General features: G+C 40.7%; 1 protein-coding gene across 3 annotated transcripts in view; it reads right to left on the reverse strand.

Annotated features, from left to right (window-relative positions):
• The window catches only part of LOC134360234 (eyes absent homolog 1-like), a 284,150-nt gene that overhangs the window by 48,043 nt on the left and 214,669 nt on the right, over window positions 1-21,438 (reverse strand). For all 3 annotated transcript variants that reach the window (XM_063074347.1, XM_063074328.1, XM_063074337.1), the window contains exon 11: window positions 3,399-3,488. In XM_063074347.1, coding sequence (XP_062930417.1) covers window positions 3,399-3,488 — 90 coding nt within the window. The remainder of the gene's footprint in view (window positions 1-3,398; window positions 3,489-21,438) is intronic.

A 21,438-nucleotide genomic window follows, 5' to 3' on the forward strand; every position in this document is an offset into this window, starting at 1 on the left:
AACAGCAATGAAGAATTCTTCTGCATCTGAGTGGCCGAGAACAGGCAGAGAAGGAAGACCTTCATTGCTGCCCTAAATACCAGCAGGCAGTACATAAGTAAGTACTCACCGTAGAACAGAGAAATACACTGGAATCGATGACAAAGTACACACAAAGACTGACAACCCATGTGCAAAAGTAGACAATTTTGTGCAATAAATAAATAAATAAACAAACACACAAATAATACTGAGAACATGAGTTGTAGAGTCCTTGAAATTGAGTCCATAGAGTGTGGAATCACTTCAGAGTTTTGGTGAATGAAGTTATCCACACTGGTTCAGGAGCCTGATGGTTGAAGGGTAATCACTACTCCTGAACCTGGGGAACTGGGACCTAAGGCTCCTGTACCACTTTCCTGGTGGCAGAAGCAAGAGAAGAGCATGGCATGATCAGTTAGTGCCCTTGATGATGGGTGATAATTGGCTTCAAATATGATCTTATTAGATTTGGTGCCCAAAATGCAAAAATTCCTGATAGGATAGCAATCTTTTGATCTTGCTATTTTGCAGATTCTATATATTATGCCATTATCAATAAAAGGAGTAGGGAATATCACCATTCCATACTTTCATGGCAGAGATAGAGAATATTAGGGACATATTGTGCAGTGGATTATCATGTTACCGAGTGAAGAAATTCTTTCAAATATTACAGACAGGAAGTGAGTTCAGATTACCTGCACCACTTTTTGTATATACATGCCTGATGTTGTTTGAATACTAACAAAATACGTCCAAGAAACACAGCTTTATTGCGAGTATATCCATCTTGTCCATGGATAAGTACATTTTATTGAGCAGAGTGGATTTAATATATACATATGTATAGAATTACAAATAACCAAATTCACCAACACAGCTGCATGCACTAAAACAGTCCATCAGTGAGAGTGAATGCAGGTCAATGGGTAAATATGCCACCTGGCATGACACGGAGGCATTCAAAGCAGAAGGCTCCCAGAATAGATTGCTGGTGAAATACTAGAGGCAATTTGCCTAGTTCCCCGAGACAGGGGGAAGGAATCAGCCAAGGTTGTTAGCTGATATATCCATTGGCCCTGGGTGGAAAAGGCGACAGTGCTGATAATATTTAACAAGGGCAGAATTAGACTTGGAGGAACAGAAGGATCTTGTGGTCCAAGTGCACACATACCCCAAAGTTGCTACATTAGTAGTTAGAATGGTTAAGAAGTGCGTTGTCCTTTGCAGGTTGAGTTCAAGAGCCATGAGGTAAAACTCTGGTTGGACCACACGTGGAGTATTGTGTTCAGTTCTGGTCACCTCATTATAAGAAGGATGTGGAAGGTTTAGAGAGAGTGCAGAGGAGATTTACAAGGATGCTACCTGGATTAGAGAGAATGTCTTATGAGGAAAGGTTGATCAAGCTAGGACTTTGGAGCAAAGGAGTATGAGAGGAGACTTGATAGGGGTGTACAAAATGATAAAAGGCATAGCCAGAGACTTTTTCCCAGGGTGGAAATGGCAATTACACAGGGGCAAATTTTTAAGGTGATTGGAGGAAAGTACATTGGGAGTACATTGGGAGTAGGTTTTCCACACAGAGAGTGGTAAGTGCATGGAACACACTGCCAAGGGTTGTGGTAGAGGCAGATACATTGAAGAGACTCTTGGATAGGCAAAATGGACGGCTATGTGAGAGGGAAGGGTTAGATTGATTTTGGAGTAGGTTAACATGTCTGCACAATATCGTCATCCAAAGGGTCTGCCTTGTGTTGTATTGTTCTATGATGTTCTACTTAGAACGATCAATCTTGCGTTGGTGGTATGCAAAACAGGCTGCATCACATTGGTTCTCCTCTTCTTTATGCTAAAAACTGAATTCACTATTGGATAGGTATAAACCAGTTGCCAATACTTGTTCAATACTACCATCTAGGAACGATTTCTACTGAAATACTCTTCACACCATAGCTGAATAACCTTAAGATAGTCTACTCTGGCTTACACATTCTGTATGGTCACTAATATATTGTAGTGGAGGATTTCTCCGAGATGGAAGCGATGTCTCAAGGAGAAAGACACCTGGAGGATTTCTTGTTGATGAGCTGAATGAGTGCCATTTTAAAATGCCTGATAGTCATCGATACATTCGTCTCAATTATAACACTGCTTGTTTATGAACATACAAAAGTAACTTAGTTTATCCAAAACTTTTTACTTACCGAAATGCCCAAAGGTGCTTCTCCGGACTGTTATCAAATAAAAATGTATGCTAAGCCACATAAAGGGGCATTAGTGTCCTGACTAAACTTAATCACACAGGAAGACACACAACGAGTAGCAGCAGGAGTAGGCTACCTGGCTTTTCAAACCTGCACACACAACTCCTTTTTGATATGATCGTGGTGGATCTGCCCACGGCCTCACTTCCACATAGCTCACCATTGCCTGATTTTTCAACAACGTATCTAGCAATTTATCTGCCCCTTCTTTGAGAATCTTCACTGCTTGAGCCTCCAGAACCCTCTGGTTAGAGAATCCTGGAGATTCACCACTCTGTGAGGAAACTCCCTTGAGTACCTCAGTTATAAATGATCGCCCTCTTATCTTGCAACAGCATCCTTTAGTTCAAGTTCCCCCAACTCGCAGAAACATTTCAATGTCTACCTGGTCACGCCCTTCAGCATTTTATATGTTCCATTGAGATCAACCATTTTTCTCTAAAATCTAAAGAAAACAGATGCAACTTTTTATAAGTTTGCTGTAGTGAGACAAGCCTCTCATTTCAGAAACTAGTTCAAGCGATTCTCTTTTGGACCGCTTCCAGTGCTGATGCATCTTTTCTTAGATAAGTGGACCAAAACTATACACAGTATTCCAGGTGGTGTCTCACCAACATGCTCCAGAATTGTAACAATAGTTCTCTATTTTAAAATTCCAAGCCCCCAGCAATAAAGGCCAATATGTCCTGTGCCTTAATTACGTGCTGCACCTGCATGCTGACTTTTTTCTCTTTCATACACAAGAACACCTGGATCCAACTATACTCAACTCATTTACAACCTCTTTCCATTTAGATAATACTCTGCCTTTTGAAGTGCATGACTTCACAATTCCCCACAATGAACTCCATCAGCTAACTTTTTGCCCATTCACTCAACTCATCTATATTCTGTTGTGGAGTCCAACTTCCTTTATTGCCATATGTCCTCCCACCTATTTTTGAAAGATGCGATGTGTAAGTCCTTAAGTGAGGAATCGAAGCAGAGAGGATTAGATGGGAATCCTAAGTCTTAGAGCTGCCTCTAGACAATTGCTAAAGTGGGTCATTTCAAAACCATAAAATAGTATTCTGTGATGCCTGTGCTTTGTTTAGATAAAAATCTCTTTCTTACCTCTAAATCATTGAAGAATAGGTGTGAATCAGCCAAATTAAAAATCATCTCCTCCATTCGCAATCCAAGGGACACTGCTGTGGGTGTATCCTGTCAAAAAGTAGAGATTCAAGCTTCAATTTGAAGATCTACTAATGACTTTTGGAGAGTTGATGAATATGACTTATTTACTTGAATCTTGAAAAATAATTTATTTAAATAATTTTCTCATTATCATAATATCATACCAAGAAAATAAGTCTCAGGGTACTATATGGTGATATACATTATACATACATTGATAGTAAATGAACTTTGAACTTTATAAAGACTTAAGATCAATTAGTTAACCGATTGATCAGTGTAGACATTACACAAACACAGATTACGTGTAAGATCTGAGACAAGAAGAATACTCCAGTTGAGTAATGTTTCCCGCACAAACCAGCTTGTATCTGCATAAAGTTGACAAGATGATAGGCTGGCTGTCACTGATGGCCGATCAATGAATCTGCAGACAACAGTTAACAGGCTGTAATGGTACATCAGTGAATTGTGGACTTCCCACTGCAATGTGGGAAGAACACTGGAGGTCAGAATCTAATCTGCCTGTCATCCTGGTCTGTGCCTGGATTTGTCAATGAGTCTAGTTGCTGTTCCACAATTTGCTGAGCAAATACATCAACCACACTTTGTGTCTGGCTCCTAAACGTGACAGCTGTATATTCAGCATAGTCTCATTCATATGAATGAGATTGCTGACCATATTAGAAAAGTATAGCTCACTAAATTTATTGTCAATGTTTATTACCCAGTAAATTTAAGTTCTAAGTTAAATAACAGCAATTTAATATGATTTTACAAAAATTATTATTTTTAAATTTAAAAATAATTAGGTGTTGTGTTCAATTATTTATATGTATCTCTGATCGTCACAGATATTTGGAAGTCATGAGAAGGCTTTCTGGTAGTTTGCACTGTCAGCCTGCTATCAGGGTGGTAAACAGCTGTCTGTATTGCCTGCGGCCCACTCCTCCTCCTGAAACAACCCCAGAGATGAGGACATGAAGTCATTGAGAGATCCAAAAGTGTATTCCAATTACAGGACTTGTGTAGGCATGGCTGTAATTCAAGGAAAGAGTTCAGCCCAATGGGATTGTTCTTTTCCAAAAATAAACTTTATTCATAATAAAAAATGTATACAAAAGAATAAAACAGTGCCAAATGTTTTATATTTTTAGTGTCATAGGGTCAATGAATTCAGTAGTGTTAACACTTCTATTTAAACCATTGCATCATTGCCACTTATGTGGTCCCTGGGGTGATACACCATTTCAATGTTTGAGGGACTTCTCTACTTCGTTCAGCCTCTCCATGGCAGCAGTGGAAGGAATCTAGACTGTGGTTCTTCCTCACAATGTCTTTGCTTTGGCTGCACCAAGCTTCAGTGCCTCCTTCAGCTTGTACTCTTGGGATGTGCCAGTTGGCAGCATACCTTCATGGACATTTCGTGTTCCGGGAGACCCGCAAGTTTCAAGTAGACCGAGGACTGTCTTTCACTGAGATGATAATTTTCCAGTAGCAGTTGTTGTTTGCCTTGGTGTGTGACCCCCAGGGAACAATAGGATCCAAGGAGAACAGAAATATTACCCTCACAAGTTTTGGGCATAATAAAAAGCTCAGTCAATTGAGCACATTGAAAATGTGGATTACTGTTGTAATGTTGGAAGCACATAGAGCAAATTGTACACAATTTGTCTGCCTTTGTTGTGTGTGCTTTTTCATTGATTCTATTGTGTTTCCTTGTATTTGTATTTACTGTGAATGCCCACAAGATGATGAATAATGAATCAAGATAATGTATTTTGATAATAAGTTTACTTTGAAGTTTAAAGTTTGAACTTTGGAACATCACAATGCTACAAACAGTGGTGTGATAGAAACAGATGATTGGCTGAAAGATATTGGTTGAAGAACAAATATTGCCCGGAACACCATGGAGAACACACTACAATGGGAGTAGCATGGGAATGCTGGGATTCCTTCAAACCATTGTCCATGTAGCACTCCTTCACTGCTGCACTGAAGGATAAGGGCTTAAACCCGAGTCTATACCTTATGCTGTACACTTAGGAATAAACGAGTGAAATACTGACATGTAGCAATGCTTACCTAATAAGTGTTGGCAACGTTTTACAATATACATATATATCGTGATTTTGAGTTGAATTTTTATTTCTGTATTTCATGGAAGACAAAACGGTTACCCCTGGTGACTATTTTTCAGTCAACACCTTGAAAACTATCTATCTAACCATTATTGCACTGACCTTTCTGGGAACTTGTTATTCAAAAAATTGGCTACTTCTCCTATAATAGAGATGATCCTTTAAAACATTTAATTCACTGTAAAGTACTTTGGGCTATCTTGACAGGGACATGAAAAAGGCCTTTATAAATACAAGGTCTTCTCTCTTTCCATTACCCACTCACTGGAACCAAATGTGGAATATTCTTAGTATATGATCGACTTGTCATAACCCAGTAGTCCTATCAAAGTGTCAAACACAAGAATGAGGTATCACTGGAATAGAAGGTAAACTGGGAAAGCCTACCAGTAACCGTGTTCTTCAGCTTATTCCGACTGTGTGTGTGAAGGTATATTCACATGCTTTATAGTTGGTATCTAATTCAGAGCAGTACTGTCAACATGGTTGAATTCTGTAATACTACAGCTTTCACCAACACACACCACCAGGTTCTCCTTAGCTGTGTGTAAATTGACCGCTATGTTGTCTATATTACAACAGAATTTCATTGGTGGTGAGGAGACGTTGTGAAATCGGGAGGCGGCAGAGTAATGTAGAGTTGAACAGCTACCTTGCTGCACCAGAGTCCTCAGTTCAAACCTCGTCTTCCAGTTCTGTCTATGTAGAGCTTGCGTGTTCTCTCTTTGACATGCTTGAGTGTGCTTTAGATTTCCTCCCACTTTAAGATGTCCCTAGTGTGTAGTTGAGAGGGAATTGAGAATGTGAGAATTGATGGGAATAAACTGGGATTACTGTAGGTAGGGCCTTAGTGGTCACAGACTAAATGGGCCAAAAGGCCTATTCTACACATTAATATTGGTACCTGGTTTATTATTGTCACATGCACCGACATACAGAGTAAAGCTAGTCTTGCAGCACACACAAAATGCTGACGAAACTCAGCAGGTCAGGTTTGATGATCCCGATGAAGGGTCTTGGCCGGGAATGTTGACTGGTTATTCCCCTCCATAGATGCTGCCTGACCTGCTGAGTTTTTCTAGCATTTTGAATGTGTTACCCTGGCGTTCTAGCCTCTGCAGAATCTCTGTTATGGATACTGTTTGTACAGATCAAATTATTACACAATGCATTGAGCAAGAATAAGATAAAACAATAACAATACAGAGTAAAGTGTAAAAGCTACTAAAATGCTGTGCAGGTAAACAATGGTCATAATGAGTAGATTATAAAGTCAGAAGTCCATTTTATTGTACAGAAGTTCCATTCAAGAGTCTGATAACAGTGGGATAGAAGCCACCCTTTAGCCTTTTGGTGTGTACATCCAGGCTTTTGTATCTTCTACTCAATGGGAGAGGGGAGAAGAGAGAATGCCGGGGAGGGTGAGGCCTTTGATTATGCAGGCTGCTTAAATGAGGCAGTGAAAGGCATAGACAGAGTTCAAAGATGATACATAAAAGCAACCACATAAATGTCCATCTTCCCCTCTTTTTAACAAAATTACTATCTTAAGATATCTTTCTGGCTTTTCACCCTCACTCTCAGCACCCAATTCCAACAAGAGTTCTAAACCTCATCGTTGTGAAATGAATGATTTGCCTGTGGAGCTGCTACTAGTGTATTTAACACTGATGTCCTCATGTCCAGTCATTACTGTGGTTAGATGAGCACGATGCATATCATTGGAGTGTTGACCATAGATCTTAGGACGATTGTATAACTGTTCAATTGTTGGCTTAGCTCTGTCTCTGTGACTGTTGTATTTTAAATGCTCGAAAAGAAGGACGGTTGCATTTTTGTAATGGGTAGAAAAAGATGTTTGAATTTCTCCATCTTTCATTTCATTATTTTCATTCTCACATATAATAATTGCCAATTAGAGAATTTCCCCTTGAAATTTGATTTTTTTATGTCAGTTTGACCTCAGCACTCAAAAGGATGTCAACTAGGAGCAGTTTATGCCGGATTTGAATGCTCCTGTGCCATTGATGCCTTAGAGGTTGGTATCAGATTCTCTCGATGTAGCATAGAATCAACATTAAAATGTGACCCCTGCGAGACCCTTATAACATAACAGAAACCCCTTCTTGTAGTTACTAAATGACAGAAAACACATTTAGGATGTAAATTAACTTCACCTATCAAAGGACTCTGACATGACAGGGCACCAGTGCTTGGGGACAGGGATGGTGGATCATGTTTACCCTGATTTAGAGTAGCCCATTTTAACTCAGCATTGCAAGTTACTGAAGCACTAAAGACAGGGGAAAACTAGTTTCAGTTTAAATTGCTTTTCATAATTATGTGTAATTCATCTTTTGATTTCATCCTTACTTTCCAAAGTTATTGTGTGTTATATGTACTACGGTACTTTACACCCTAGTCCGGAGAAACATTGTCTCGTTTGACATATACATGCATATAGTTAAACGATAAATGACCTGAATTGATTTTTATCTATAGAATTAAAATTAAATCTAATTTCACAAAGCCCTGATTTTTGTGCAAAATAGAAAGGTGCAGATCAATATTTTCTACAGATACGTGTTTGATTAATTGGGAACATTCTAACTCTGTTGAATGTTCTCTTGCCCCTAAGACTGAGGGCAATGGGCTTAAATCTCATTCAGCAGCTTGGAGTACCAGAATTGGACTGCAGTAATGAGAGGGTGCTGTCACGTTAGCCGTGCTTTTCTCTGATAGGGCGTTAACCCAGAATCTACAGTACCTATCCCCATTAATGGCAAAAAATGGTCCCATGGTGTTCCTTTGAAGGCAAGCAGACGAGATACTCTCTGTCTGCTGATTAGCATTTATCAATCAATAAGTCTTGACTGAAATGGAATAGCAGGTGCCAGGTGAACTTCAGCTATGGGCTGTGTCAGCTTCGAATATACTCCAGTGGTCTGATCCAGAGAGGTAAATTTCCAGGTCTAAAATATAAAGAACCTTTTGCTGTAAAATTCAAGGGAAATAAACTTAATTCTTTGCAACCTGAAAGAGATGATGCTTTGGTGTATAAAACAGTGGGAGACCTAAAATATATGTATGATGTCATCAGACAACTTAGTAGATGTATTAAATTATGAAAGCTGTAAAATATAAGCACTAAGTGCGTTGTATATGGATGTAAGTATATCTTTAAAAATGAATGCCACGTTGTTTAACATTGATGTACAATCAGTGGCCACTTTATAAGGTACACCTATACAGCCGCTCATTAATAGAAGTATCTAATCATTCAATCATGTGACAGCAATGCAATGAATAAAAGCATGCAGACAAGGTCAAGAGGTTCTGTTGTCATTCAGACCAAACATTAGAATGGGGAGGAAATATTAGCCAAGTGGCTTTGACAGTGGAATAGTTGTTGGTGGTTTGAGAATCTCAGAAGCTGCTGTTCTCCTGTGACTCTCACGCACAACAATCTCTAGAGTTTAGGGAGAATGCCGCGAAAATAAAAGAAAAGGCATCCAGTGAGCGGCAGGTCTGTGAGCAAAAATGCCTTGTTAATGAGAGAGGTCAGAGGAGAATGGCCAGTCTGGTTCAAGCTGACAGGAAGGCGACAGTAACTCAAATAACCGAATGTTGTTACAACAGTGGTATGCAGAAGAGAATCTCTGAATGCACAACACCTCAAACCCTGAGGTAGATGGGCTACAACAGCAGAAGACCATGAACATGCACTCAGAGGCTACTTTATTAGGTGCAGGAGGTATCTAATAAAGTGGCCACAGAGTGCATTTTTCTTAGAAAGAAGCTCAGTTCCGATCTAAGGGATAACAAATTAAGGAAATTGGTATAATTATTTGAAGGAAGTTAGGGGAAATCTATTTCTGCCCAGAAGATTCACAAATCACTACCCAAAGTTTGGATATACAGTATAAAATACACTCTCATATTATCTACATGAAAGAAAGTAAATAGATCAACACAAAATCTATATTTTATCAGCTGGTGCTTCTTGCAACTTGCACACACAGAAGGCACAGCGTCATGTTATAGAAAATTGCAATATGGCCTGTTTCTATAAATGCATCTCCACTACTCCCCCACCCCCCCACACCACCTTGTAAAGTGGGGGTCACAAGTATCAGGTCACCAAATTTACAGGAGCTAACAATAGATTACAAATGATTCCTGAGGTGTAAATCTGGCTTTAAATTGTGATTTCAGGTTTATTTGCACCTTTCTCCAATAATTTCATCTTCTACATAAATATAAGTGAGAGTTTGGCTCAGTGGAAGCATTTGGCCTCTGAGCTAAAAAGGCTTTGGGTCCAAACTTCACTCCATAACTTGAGCACATAAATCTCTGCTACTATTTTAGTTAGCACTGAGGGAGTTGCTACATTGTCAGAAGTGAGATGGCTTAAATGTCTGTTCAGCTAGACACTTATGAAATCAAGACACATCTGTGAAGCAGAGCAGTGTGTTCTCCTGAAGGCCTGGCCAACATTCATCTCTCAATGAACATCAACTAAATAGATTAACTGAAAAATTATATGGCACAGCTATTACTTTAAAAAGTGCAGTGTGTTGTTGGAGGAAAATAATTTGTGCATGTAAGCTGTCATATGAACTCATGCTCTTCTTTTTTCATTCACAAATACAATATTAGCTATTAGCAAAAATCTAAACAACATTCAAAATAGAATGTGGTGTATGTTTCAAGTATAAGAGCAAACATTAATCTTAGAAGTAAATGTTTCAAAAGGCTAGGAAAGGCTTTTAAAATTTATTTTATTATTTAGCGATACACCATGGAGTGGGCCCTACGCCATATACTTCCTGGAGATTCATCGGCACTTTGTTCCATTATCCCTTGACGTTGTTACCAAGAAAGAAAATGGATATCCTGACAGTGTTGTCTGACTCAGAATCCATTGCCTTCTGAAAATGTGTTCCTGACTTCCTCCATAATGTTCAAAGTTCGAAGTAAATTTATTATCGGAGTATGTATATCACTATATACTACCTTGAGGCTCATTGGTACTTACAGATTTTGCTTCTAAAGTTGTAATTCCAAGAAGTTCCCCTTCAGGTTCCCCTTAAATATTTCACCTTTCATTCTTAGCCCATGACCTCTGGTTCTAGTCTCACACAAGCCCAGCAGATTACCTCTGATGGGGTGAATTAAAATGGGGTTAATGGAGGCATGTGTAAACACATTATTCTTCTTTGTCTGTGTATATGGTGATGAAACTGTGGAACATGCCCGATAAGTCAGAATATACAAAGCAGAACCTGAATCAAACTGAACTGGCACGGATGTGATGGGCCAGAGGGCCTGTTTCTATGCAGTACATCTCAAGGACTCTAAAATGAAGCCAGGTTCTGATAGGAAGAACGAGGAATTACCTGAAGTTGGCGAATCTGATGTTCAACCCAGATCTGAGAAGACTAATTTAAAATTGTGCTTTGTTAATCTGTTTAAGGAGAGGCAGAATGCAGGTGGAGGGAACTGTGAATGTGTAAGGGGAGAAAGCAAAAGATCACCACATCATTGTCAAAAGAAATAGGTGTTTGAAACGTGGCCTCTAAGGACAGTTAGTTATATTGATGCCATTACTTTTAGCCGGAATAAACATGATTGGGATCATTCCCATTAATCAAGACCAGACACCACAATGCTGCTGAGATTAATTTAAGATCATAACCTGTATGTAATTTTCAGCATTTTTCTAGGGAAATCATCTGCTAGTATTATATGACTTTCCACAATTCATTCACTTTATTGTTACTTAATGGCAATGTAAAAGTTTCATTTGAATATACTGATGACTGAAACTTCACAGTCCGATATTATGCAGATTCTGTAGACAGTTTCCTGTAGCAAAATATGTAAATAGATTTTGTTCTGCACTCAGAGGCAACTTTATTAGGTACAGGAGTGGGTCGAAGTTTGGTCTTCTGCTGCTGAAGCCCATCTGCTTCAAGTTTCAATGTGTTTTGCATTCAGAGAAGCTTTTCTGCACACCACTGTTGTAACGGGTGGTTATCTGAGTTGCTGTTGTCTTCCTGTCAGCTTGAACCAGTTTGGCCATTCTCCTCTGACCTCTCTCGTTAACAAGGCATTTTCACCCACAGAGCTAATGCACACTGGATGTTTTTTAAATTTTCTACAATATTCTCTGTAAACTCGAGGGACTGTTGTGCGTGAAATTCCCAGCAGTTTCTAAGATACTCGAGCCACCCCATCCGACACTAACAATCATTCCATGATCAAAGTCACTTAGACCACATTTCTGCTCTGTTCTGATGTTTGGTCTGAACAACAACTGAACCTCTTGTCTATGTCTGTATGCTTTTATGCACTGAGTTGCCATATGATTGGTTGATTAGATATTCGCGTTAATGAGCAGATGTATAGGTTTGATGTAATAAAGTGGGCACTGTGTATTTTACAGCAGACGATGAATAAATGAATAAAGGTGGTTGCTGTAAAATAGACTGCTGTAAGTATTGCTGTAACCCCAGCCCACTCCCAATTCACTGACCAGCAGAATGGTAGCAACAGATACAGGCTCAAATTTTATGGTTCCTGAAATGGTGCATTTTATAGTCCTTGCACAATATGCTCTTATACTTTCAGTTTAGAGGGATTACTGCACGAAATTCAGTAGTGCACAAGGCCCAAGATTTTGCACATTGCTCAATTGTCTTACACAAATTTTCTTTTGTGTTCATGGCAAGGAAGTCTGAGAGCTGGGCCAGTAAGTTAGAGAGCCACAAGGACGGGAAAGGAAGGTCAGAGGACCGACTGTTAAAGAAAGGCTTGCTGAGAAATTTGGTTGCTGGCAGTTGGTGATGCGACGGAGGTGGGATGCTTGGGTTTACAATCATCAAGAGGGCAAGGGTGGATCTGGGAGCTCTGATTATTGGCTAACACAGGGTAGTGGGTGTCAATGGTCAGGAACAAGGTTAACTATAGATTGGTGGTAGATATCAGTCAGGTGTAGTGATCATAGGCTGAATTTAATATCTGTCATCTGGGCTTGTTAGACAGAGTGAATGTCAATAGAATGCTGTTGTCTGTAAGGCCAATGCTAGTATTGGGGAGATGTTGCTTATCTGGAGGGGGTGGTCTGAATTTCGTCATGGAAACTGAGGCCAGGATTGATTTGGATGTGGGAGAATTCAGGAGATTGCAGGTTGTTTGGTGAAGGTCACACTTACCAGCAGTCTCTCTGTGGGCACCTAGAAGAGAAAGTGTGTGTGTGTGTGTTTGAGTGTGTGTGTATAAGAGACAAATAAACCCCTCCGTATATGTAAGGGAGAGAGTGTGTGTGTGTGTGTGTGTGTGTGTGTGTGTGTGAGAGAGAGAGACTGTTTCTGTTTGCAGATTCTGCAGATTCATTTGTTTGTGTCAGAGGTAGAGAGACACTATGTGTGTATGTGTGTACGTGAGAGAGAGGGAGAGGGAGAGGGAGAATCTGTGAGTTTGTGTGTGTATGGTGTGTGAGAGAAGGAGCCTCTCTGTGTGTATAAATGTGTGATTGTGTGAGAGCGAGTCCCTGTAGGTGTGTGTGTGTGTGTGTGTGTGTGTGCGTGTGTGCGCGCGCGCGTGTGTGCGTGCGCGCGCATTGGCGGGTGGGGAGAGAAAGAGAGGGGAGAGAGAGAGGGAGATGGAGACTGAGAGAGAGAGCTGTGTGAATGTTAGTGCATATGTGCAAATGTGTACATATCCTTGTGTCTGCCAGAGAATATACTTTTGTGTGCAAGAGAGAGAGAGCCAGTACTTGAATCTGATACCAGAGTCAGAGAGTGGGTTAATATTTCAGAAATCTCAATTTCTGCAAAATAATTATTTTGGTTGGATCTTACCCATTTGTGAATGAAAATTCAAGAGGTGCCCTCCTGATATGCATTACAAGTCATTGGATGCTCACAGGACAGGTCCAGGAGCTTCCTTGCATTACAAGGGGAAAACAGCCCACAATTTTTTACCTCCCATGGAATTGCCCCACTTTTCATTTACATGTTACTTATGTGGGGATTGGATCACTGCGCAGGGTTATGCTGTTGAATCTTCAGGTGACATTCCAAAGAGAGGCAGTAATGCAAACTCACCTGGTGTCTACTGTTCCCCATGACGAGGTGGTATTAGGTAAATTGATATTTGTTGGTGTGACGTATCATGAGCTATGGAATATGCAACTCAGACATTGTCACAAAGCACATGAAGTGCAGTTCATAGACAGTTGTGTTTGAGTTGCTGCTCAGTCACAATAAAAATACACCCAGTAGCCACTTTATTAGGTACACACCTGTTCACCTGCTCATTCATGCAAATATCCAGTGTGGTAGAACTCAATACATAAAAGCATGCAGACATGATCAAGAGGTTCAGTTGTCGTTCAGACCAAACATCAGAATGGGGAAGAAACGTGATCTAAATGACTTTGACCGTGGAATAATTATTGGTGCTAGAAGGGGTGGATTGAGTATCTCGGAAACTGCTGATCTCCTGGGAATTCCACACACAACAGACTCGACAGAATGGTGCAAAAAACAACAACAAAAAAAATCCTGTGAGTGGCAGTTCTGTGGTCGAAAACGCCTTTATTGAGAGGGGAGAATGTCCAGACTGGTTCAAGCTGACAGGAAGGTGACAGCAACTCAAATAACTACATGTTACAACGGCGGTGTGCAGAAAAGCAACCCTGATTGCACAACACAGTGAACCTTAAAGTAGACAGGCTACAACAGCAGAAGACCACAGACATACACTTAGTGGCCACTTTATTGAGTACAGGAGGAACCTAATAAAGTGAACACTGAGTGTATTTTAATTTCTGATAAAGAGCATCACATTGAAAATAACCCCTCGCTTCCTCCTTCTAAAAAGGCTACCAGATCTGAAGTCCCATTTTATCATATTCAGCTTTTGCATCCTATTTAAACTACATTGTCTATCTAACAAGGTTAAAACAGTTTATCTAACAAGGTTAAAACAGTTAAGCATCTGCTTGTTGATATTGCGTGTAAATTTGGAAATCTTTATTGTCTGAAAGTACAGTTTGGTTTTGAAGTCTTGCAACATAATTGCAGGATTGAACAGGTATGGTTGAGTATTTTTTTGTGTATGTGTAACTGCAGTCAAACAGAATGGCATGTCAACGTGATAAGCGTTTCCAAGTAATTAAACTATTGCTGTCAGCTTCTAGCTTGCTAGGAACAGGCTTTGTGTTCCAACTAGAAATGAGAGGATCTCGATTATTGCAAAGAGCCCTCAGCAATGCACTAATCCCTGCCTAACCTCTGGTTGACTCTCGCACAATTAAACCCACATTGAATATAGGTCTAATTTTAATAAAGTCCACTCCCTTATGCTTAGTATACTATAGATACTCTAGCCTACTATAACTTCTTCGAGCTTTTGCACCATATAGGATACAGTGCTCTCTTTAAACTTCATCTAGTTAGTTGTCTTTAAGATCTTAAAAATTAGTATTGATATGTTTAATGTTTTTAACTCATTCAAATTCATATGCTTTCAGAGTGTTGCTATCTTTGCTTCATTTTCTGGGAACTTTGCCAAAATTAACTCCCCGATGTCGTGATAAGCTACAGAAGATCAGATGTAGGTCACTCACCCCTCGAGAATGTTCCGCCATTCATCTTGGCTAACCTACACCTCAGTTAGCTTAACCAGCCTAGGTTCCAAGAAAGAAAATGGCCACTCCTCAACCTGACAGTGCAGTCCACTCAGAATCCATTGCCTTCTGAAAATGATTTCCCAATTTCCTCTACATTGTTCAAAGTTCTAAGTAAATTTATTATCAAAATATATATATCACCATATACTACCTTGAGATTCCTTAGTACTTAATGATTTTGCTTCTACATAACTACTGACGTTCCCCCTTAGGTTACCGTTAAATATCTCACCTTTCACTCTTAACCCATGACCTCTAGTTCTAGCCTCACCCAACCTCAATGGAAAAAGCCTGCTTGCATTTACACTATCCATACCCCTCATGATTTTGTATACCTTTATCAAATCTCCCCTCATTCTCCTATACTCCAATAGATAAAGCCCTAACCTATTCAACCTTTACTAATGACTCAGGGCCTCAAGTCCCAGCAACATCCTTGTAAATTTTCTCCGCACTCTGTCAAGCTTGTTAATATCCTTCCTACAGGGATTCTGCTGGCCGGTAGTGTAGTGGCATCAGCACTGGACTTTGAGGTGAGTGGTTTGAATGGCTCCTTGCACACTTTCCATCCGTGCTGGGTTGGACGGCGAACTGGCAAGTCAGCCTCGTAAAAAAGACAAAATGCAAAAAAAATGGCAAGGGTGCCGCTGGATGCGCCGCAAGGCACGGAGAGGAATAACGCACAGGGATTCTACCCATCACTCATACACTAGGGACAATTCACATCCCCTGTTAACCCACTTACATGAAAAAGCCCCATACACCCAGCAGAAATATACACACATTATGTCAACCAAGCACTGTCTGCTGCTTCTGTTTTTATTTTAGTTTAGCAAGTACAGCATGGAGTCGGCCCATCCAATCCTTCAAGCCACGATGCCGTTTAACCCCTAACCTAATCACGGGACTATTCACAACGACAAATTAATCTACTTGGTATGCCTTTGGACTGTGGGAGGAAACCAGACAACCTGGAGAAAACCTGTGTCAAATAGTGCTGTGTCACTGTTCCCCCTAATTTGTAATGACCAGCGTGCGCAAAAATCTTGTGCACGCTGGTGCAACTTTCTGCCCAGTGACAACAACGTGTGCACACTGAATTTTATAACTAGAAGTCTTCATTTTAACAGCTAGCAAAACACTGTCAACAATAACTTAAGAGGTTCTGCACACTATCCACATGTAATTTGCTCGGTTACTGATGCTTTAAAAAGACAAGTTTCCAAATATCACTCCACTTCTTCCCATTGTAAATTCACCAGTGATCTTTCTCCTGACTTACCACCATACTCAGGATTATACTTCGGAACCCTTTAGCTGTTTTTGCAGTGTTTACTCCTTGGGCATATCTGCAGCTTGGCATTTGCTGGATGCCCAGTGCATTCTGTACCATGAACCTGCAGGACGCCTTGTCTATTCCAAGGGCACATATTTAGCTTGGCGTCTCTGGGATGCCCAGTGTACTCTATGCCATGCATCCGTGGGATGCCCAATCTATTCCAAGGCTATATATTTAGCCTGGCGTCTGTGGGATGCCCAGTATATTCTGCGCTTTGCATCTGTGGGGTGTGCAGTCTATTCTATAAGGATATATTTAGCCTGACATCTGTTAATGCCTAAATTACTCTTGTGAGTCTATCTTAGACTGGGCATTTGTGGTCATAGATTTTATCAGGCAGCCGTATTTTCACTGACACTAGAAGTATTTTCATCACAGTACTTAGAGAAAGATGTGGAGATAAGGCCGACTGACAATATATTCACAAGAACACTAGCCAGTAAAGTTCTTTCTTTTGTTGTTATTATTGATGGAAGGGTAGGCCTAGAATTTTTCCCGCAGCCAAGATGGTAGATTAGCAGGAAGTTAACAACTGTTCTTGGTGGTCCTTTGGCCCCCATTCCAAATTTCATTCACTCCTCAGGTCAAAGGTCTGTGACACAAGTGAACAGGTGTTGCACATCGGTGGGAATGGAAATATTTTGGGACAAGGGCTCAGTGGCCACAGACCCATTTGAGACTGTGCTGTGGGTGCTGAGGTAGGGGGAGAGGGCGGGCCTGGAGCCTGAGCCGTGTGCTGGGGTGGGACAAGTGAGATTGGAGCCAATTACTTCCGTTGGGGTGGCAGCAGAAAGGTTGGGAGCCCAAGCACTTTTTCTTTAGCAATAGCAAATATGCTCACCTCTGCCCCCTGACACTCTTGAATTTATGGCACATTGCTCGTATCTTCCACAGTGAAGACTGATGCAAAATACTTGTTAAGTTTGTCTGCCATGTCTCTTGTGACTAACCTTAGAAATTATTCACAAACTATTCATAAGCATGAAGCTCTAATCATTCTATTCCAACATAAATAAGAGCTTTATTAAGGTTTATAGCAGGTAATCTTTTGGGTATTCTTGAGTAAAGAGTAACCTGCACTAATTAGGGGTACAGATTCATCACAAGTGGCCATTGATCAGAGGTTTGTATTCCAGTTTTCATGTGCACACCAGTTATTTACAATCACATGATGCATTTGTGCTGTCCAGTGTGTTTAAAGATTAAAGACGAAGATTAGGTTTATTTGTCATGTGTATATCAAAGCATACAGTGAAATGCATCATTTGTGTCATGAGCAACACTGCCTGAAAATGTGGTGGGGACAGCGCACAAGTGTCATTACACTTCCAGCGACAACATAGCATGACCACAACTTACTAATCTTAACCTGTACGTCTTTGGACTGTGGGAGGTAACAGGAGCGCCCAGAGGAAATCCACGTGGTCACAGGGAGAATGTACAAACTCTTTACAGTCAGTGGTGGGAATTGAACTTCGATTGCAGGCACTGTAACTGTGTGACTCAACTGCTACACTACAGTGCCGCCACATGTGCATGATTGCTGTAATTATGCTTCAAAAACGTCTAAAAGGCTGTGAAGCACATTGGGGGGTCATTGTCATAGAGAGATACGCACAGAAACAGGCCACTCAGCCCATCAAACACCCATCTTTATACTAATCATATCCTAACCCATTTTAATCTCTCCACAATTCCAAAAACTCTCCTCTGAATTCTACCCTACATGTTAGGGGCACTTTTGAAGCAGTGAATTTACCTCCCAACCCACAAGTTTTTGTGTAGCCAGAGCACATAGAGAAAACCTATGCAGTCACAGGGAAAGCATACAATCTTCACACAGACAGCATAGGAAATCAAGATTAAACCTAGGCCACTGAGCTTTGAGGCAGCAGCTCTACTGCCTGGGCCATCACACTAAGGTTACTGAATACGTTGTTTGTACAGGTCTTTTGATCTAACCGCTACACACCACCACCACCCCTCCCCCCCCCCCCCAGCTCCTTTCCCACCTCCCGGCGATGGCTCCATTTTACATCCAGCTATTTTTAGTTAAGAAAATGTAAGACGGAAAAAAAGCACAAAATAAACTGTGAAGGGCATGTTGCACAGTGTCTGGCATCCTTAATGCCCTGTGTCATGGATTATTTTGGAATATTTGAAAGCAGTGTAATGACTCTAAACCTGAAACTTTTGCCTGACAAGACATGAATAATGATGTTCATGGCTTCCCCGAAAAGGGATGGCTTTGACCAAAGGTATGTGAAGAATTTACGCTACCCAACATTTGTTTCCAAGTAGCTGCTGGTGCCAGAAAGACGGTAACTTTCTGCTGATGGCCTGGAAACTTCCAAGACATGGGAGACCGGAGGAGCCATTCACAGACTGGTTATGGGTCACTGTTGAACTGTAAGCTCTGACCTGTGGTGTCAGGTAGCTCATCTTAGTGTTTACAAAGGAAGGTTACAAAGGACTGAGTGCTGTTAAGCGACATTACCCAGTTGGTCTGGTAAGAGTAGGCTGGACCAACATTTTCTAAAATTTTGATGTCTCTGAGAAGCTCTTAAAAAAAGCTACTAAAATTGTATCTGATTATTTTAGCTGACAGTAGCCAGTATAAATGCTTCTAGAGAAAATTCTATTTTTAAAATTTAATTTTATTTTACTTAGATACAACATGAAAACAGGCCGATCCAGGACTTATATGCATCTAGGGTCAGGAAGCGAGCAAGCAGCATCATTGTAGACCCATCACACCCTGGACATCACTTGTTCCAACTCCTTCCTTCTGGTAGGCGCTTTAGATCACTATATGCCAGGACAAATAGGTACAAGAACAGTTTCTTCTGTATGCCATCAGTCTTATGAACACTTGAATTTTAGTCTATTATAAACCAAGTCCACCCGTACATACACAGGTATACCTTATTGTATATAGTTCACGATTATTTGCACTATTGTTTTATTTCCTTTTTGATTCTGCACAGCGAGAGCGCAGGGAAACCGGCATCAAATTCCCTGTATGTGTCCACATACTTGGCGATAATAAAGGATTCTGATTCTGATTCCAACTCAATGAGCCCGTGCTGCCCCATATTACACCAATGTGACCAATTAACCTACTAATTTGAACATCTTCAGAATGTGGGAGGAAAGCAGAGCACCAGAAGAAACTTATGTGGTCATTGGGAGAACATACAAACTCCTTACAGACAGTGGCACGAACTGAACCCTGTTACAGCGTTATCTACATTACTGTGCAAAAGTCTTAGGCACATGTACCTAAAATTTTTGCTCAGTACTGTAGTGATTTTATGTATTTCACTGTACTGTTGCCACCAAAAACTGATTTCATGACATACCTGAGTGATGATAAACCTGATTCTGATATGAGCTTCTATTGTGGACTGAGAGTGGGAAGGGTGCAGAGAGAAAGAGGATTCATGGTTTGGAAAAGAAGAAGGAAGAGGGGAGGGAGCAGGAGACACCAGAGAAACATTCTGTAATAATCAATAAACCAATTGTTTGGAATCAAATAACTTTGCCTGGTGTCTCAGGGCTGGGTGTGTCTGCACCCGCACCACACCCCACCCCTGGCATTCCTTCTCCGCCACCTGTCCCACACCCCTTCAGCGGCGCTTCACCCTCTCCATTCCCAACCATGAACCCTTTGCTCCTGCCTGACTTACAAACTCGCTCTCCACTCCACGTTGACAAATACAGAACTGTGCAAAAGTCTTAGCCCTAGCTATACATATATATATGTCTAAGATTTTTGCACAGTACTGTATTTGACTCCTGTTGTCGACTTTTACAAATTATCTGTATTAAACCAAATTAATAATATTATCTTTGTCATTTTCTTTCAGTTCCTCTCAATGTGTGGGACTGTGGATTCCCAACATCATTTCTGTGTCAAGAGAGCTAATGTTTAACCGCATTAAAGCACAATGGGCAGCAATTAATCCCCAAAGTGAAGGATTATTTCTTCCGTCCCTTCTTTTTTCCTCTCTTGAGGATGTATTGTACTGTCCTGGTATGTTTCTCTTCAGCAAACAAAACACAACCATTGCTGAAATCCTAGTGAATGTCACCGGTTTTTTTATTCATTTATCTGAAATCCGGTTGCCATGGACACAGCCAGTAGGTATTACCTCTGGGAAGGTGGTGGCAAACAGCCTTCTTGCAATCTTTCAGGGAGTAAACTCCCACACTGATATTGGGTAGGGTGGCTTGAGATTTATAATCAGCAACAGCGTAGGAACGGAAAAATGGGATGGGATGTGAACTGGAGATGAACCTCTGGTGGGAATATCCCCAAGCAATTGAAACCCTCATCTTTCTTGGTGATAAAAGCTGTGGCTTTGGGAGAAGCTAGGCCAGAAACATGAGTACATTTTGTAGACGGTTTGCACTGCAGCCACTGTACACCAGTGGCAGAGGGAATGAATGCTTTGGATGGCAGTTCACTGTTTTGGCCTTGACATTGTCAAGTTTCTTGAGCTTTTGTAGAGCTAAATGCATTAGGAGGATATTCCATTACATTCCTGATTGTGGAGATATTTTGGTGTTGGAGGTGGCTCACACTCAGAAGATACCTAACCTTTGACCTTTTCTGTTAGCCACAGTATTGACCAGTTCACATGAGTTTCCATTCAATGCTGGTACCCAGGATGTTGATGGAGGTGGATTTAGCAATGATAATGTTAAGTGTATGTAGCAAGGCCCTCTTCAGTATGATGCTAACACGAGGAATACTGCAGATGCTGGAAATTCAAGCAACACACATCAAAG

Source organism: Mobula hypostoma, chromosome 2 (genome assembly GCF_963921235.1).
Source record: "Mobula hypostoma chromosome 2, sMobHyp1.1, whole genome shotgun sequence".
NCBI classification, from domain to species: Eukaryota; Metazoa; Chordata; class Chondrichthyes; order Myliobatiformes; family Myliobatidae; genus Mobula; species Mobula hypostoma.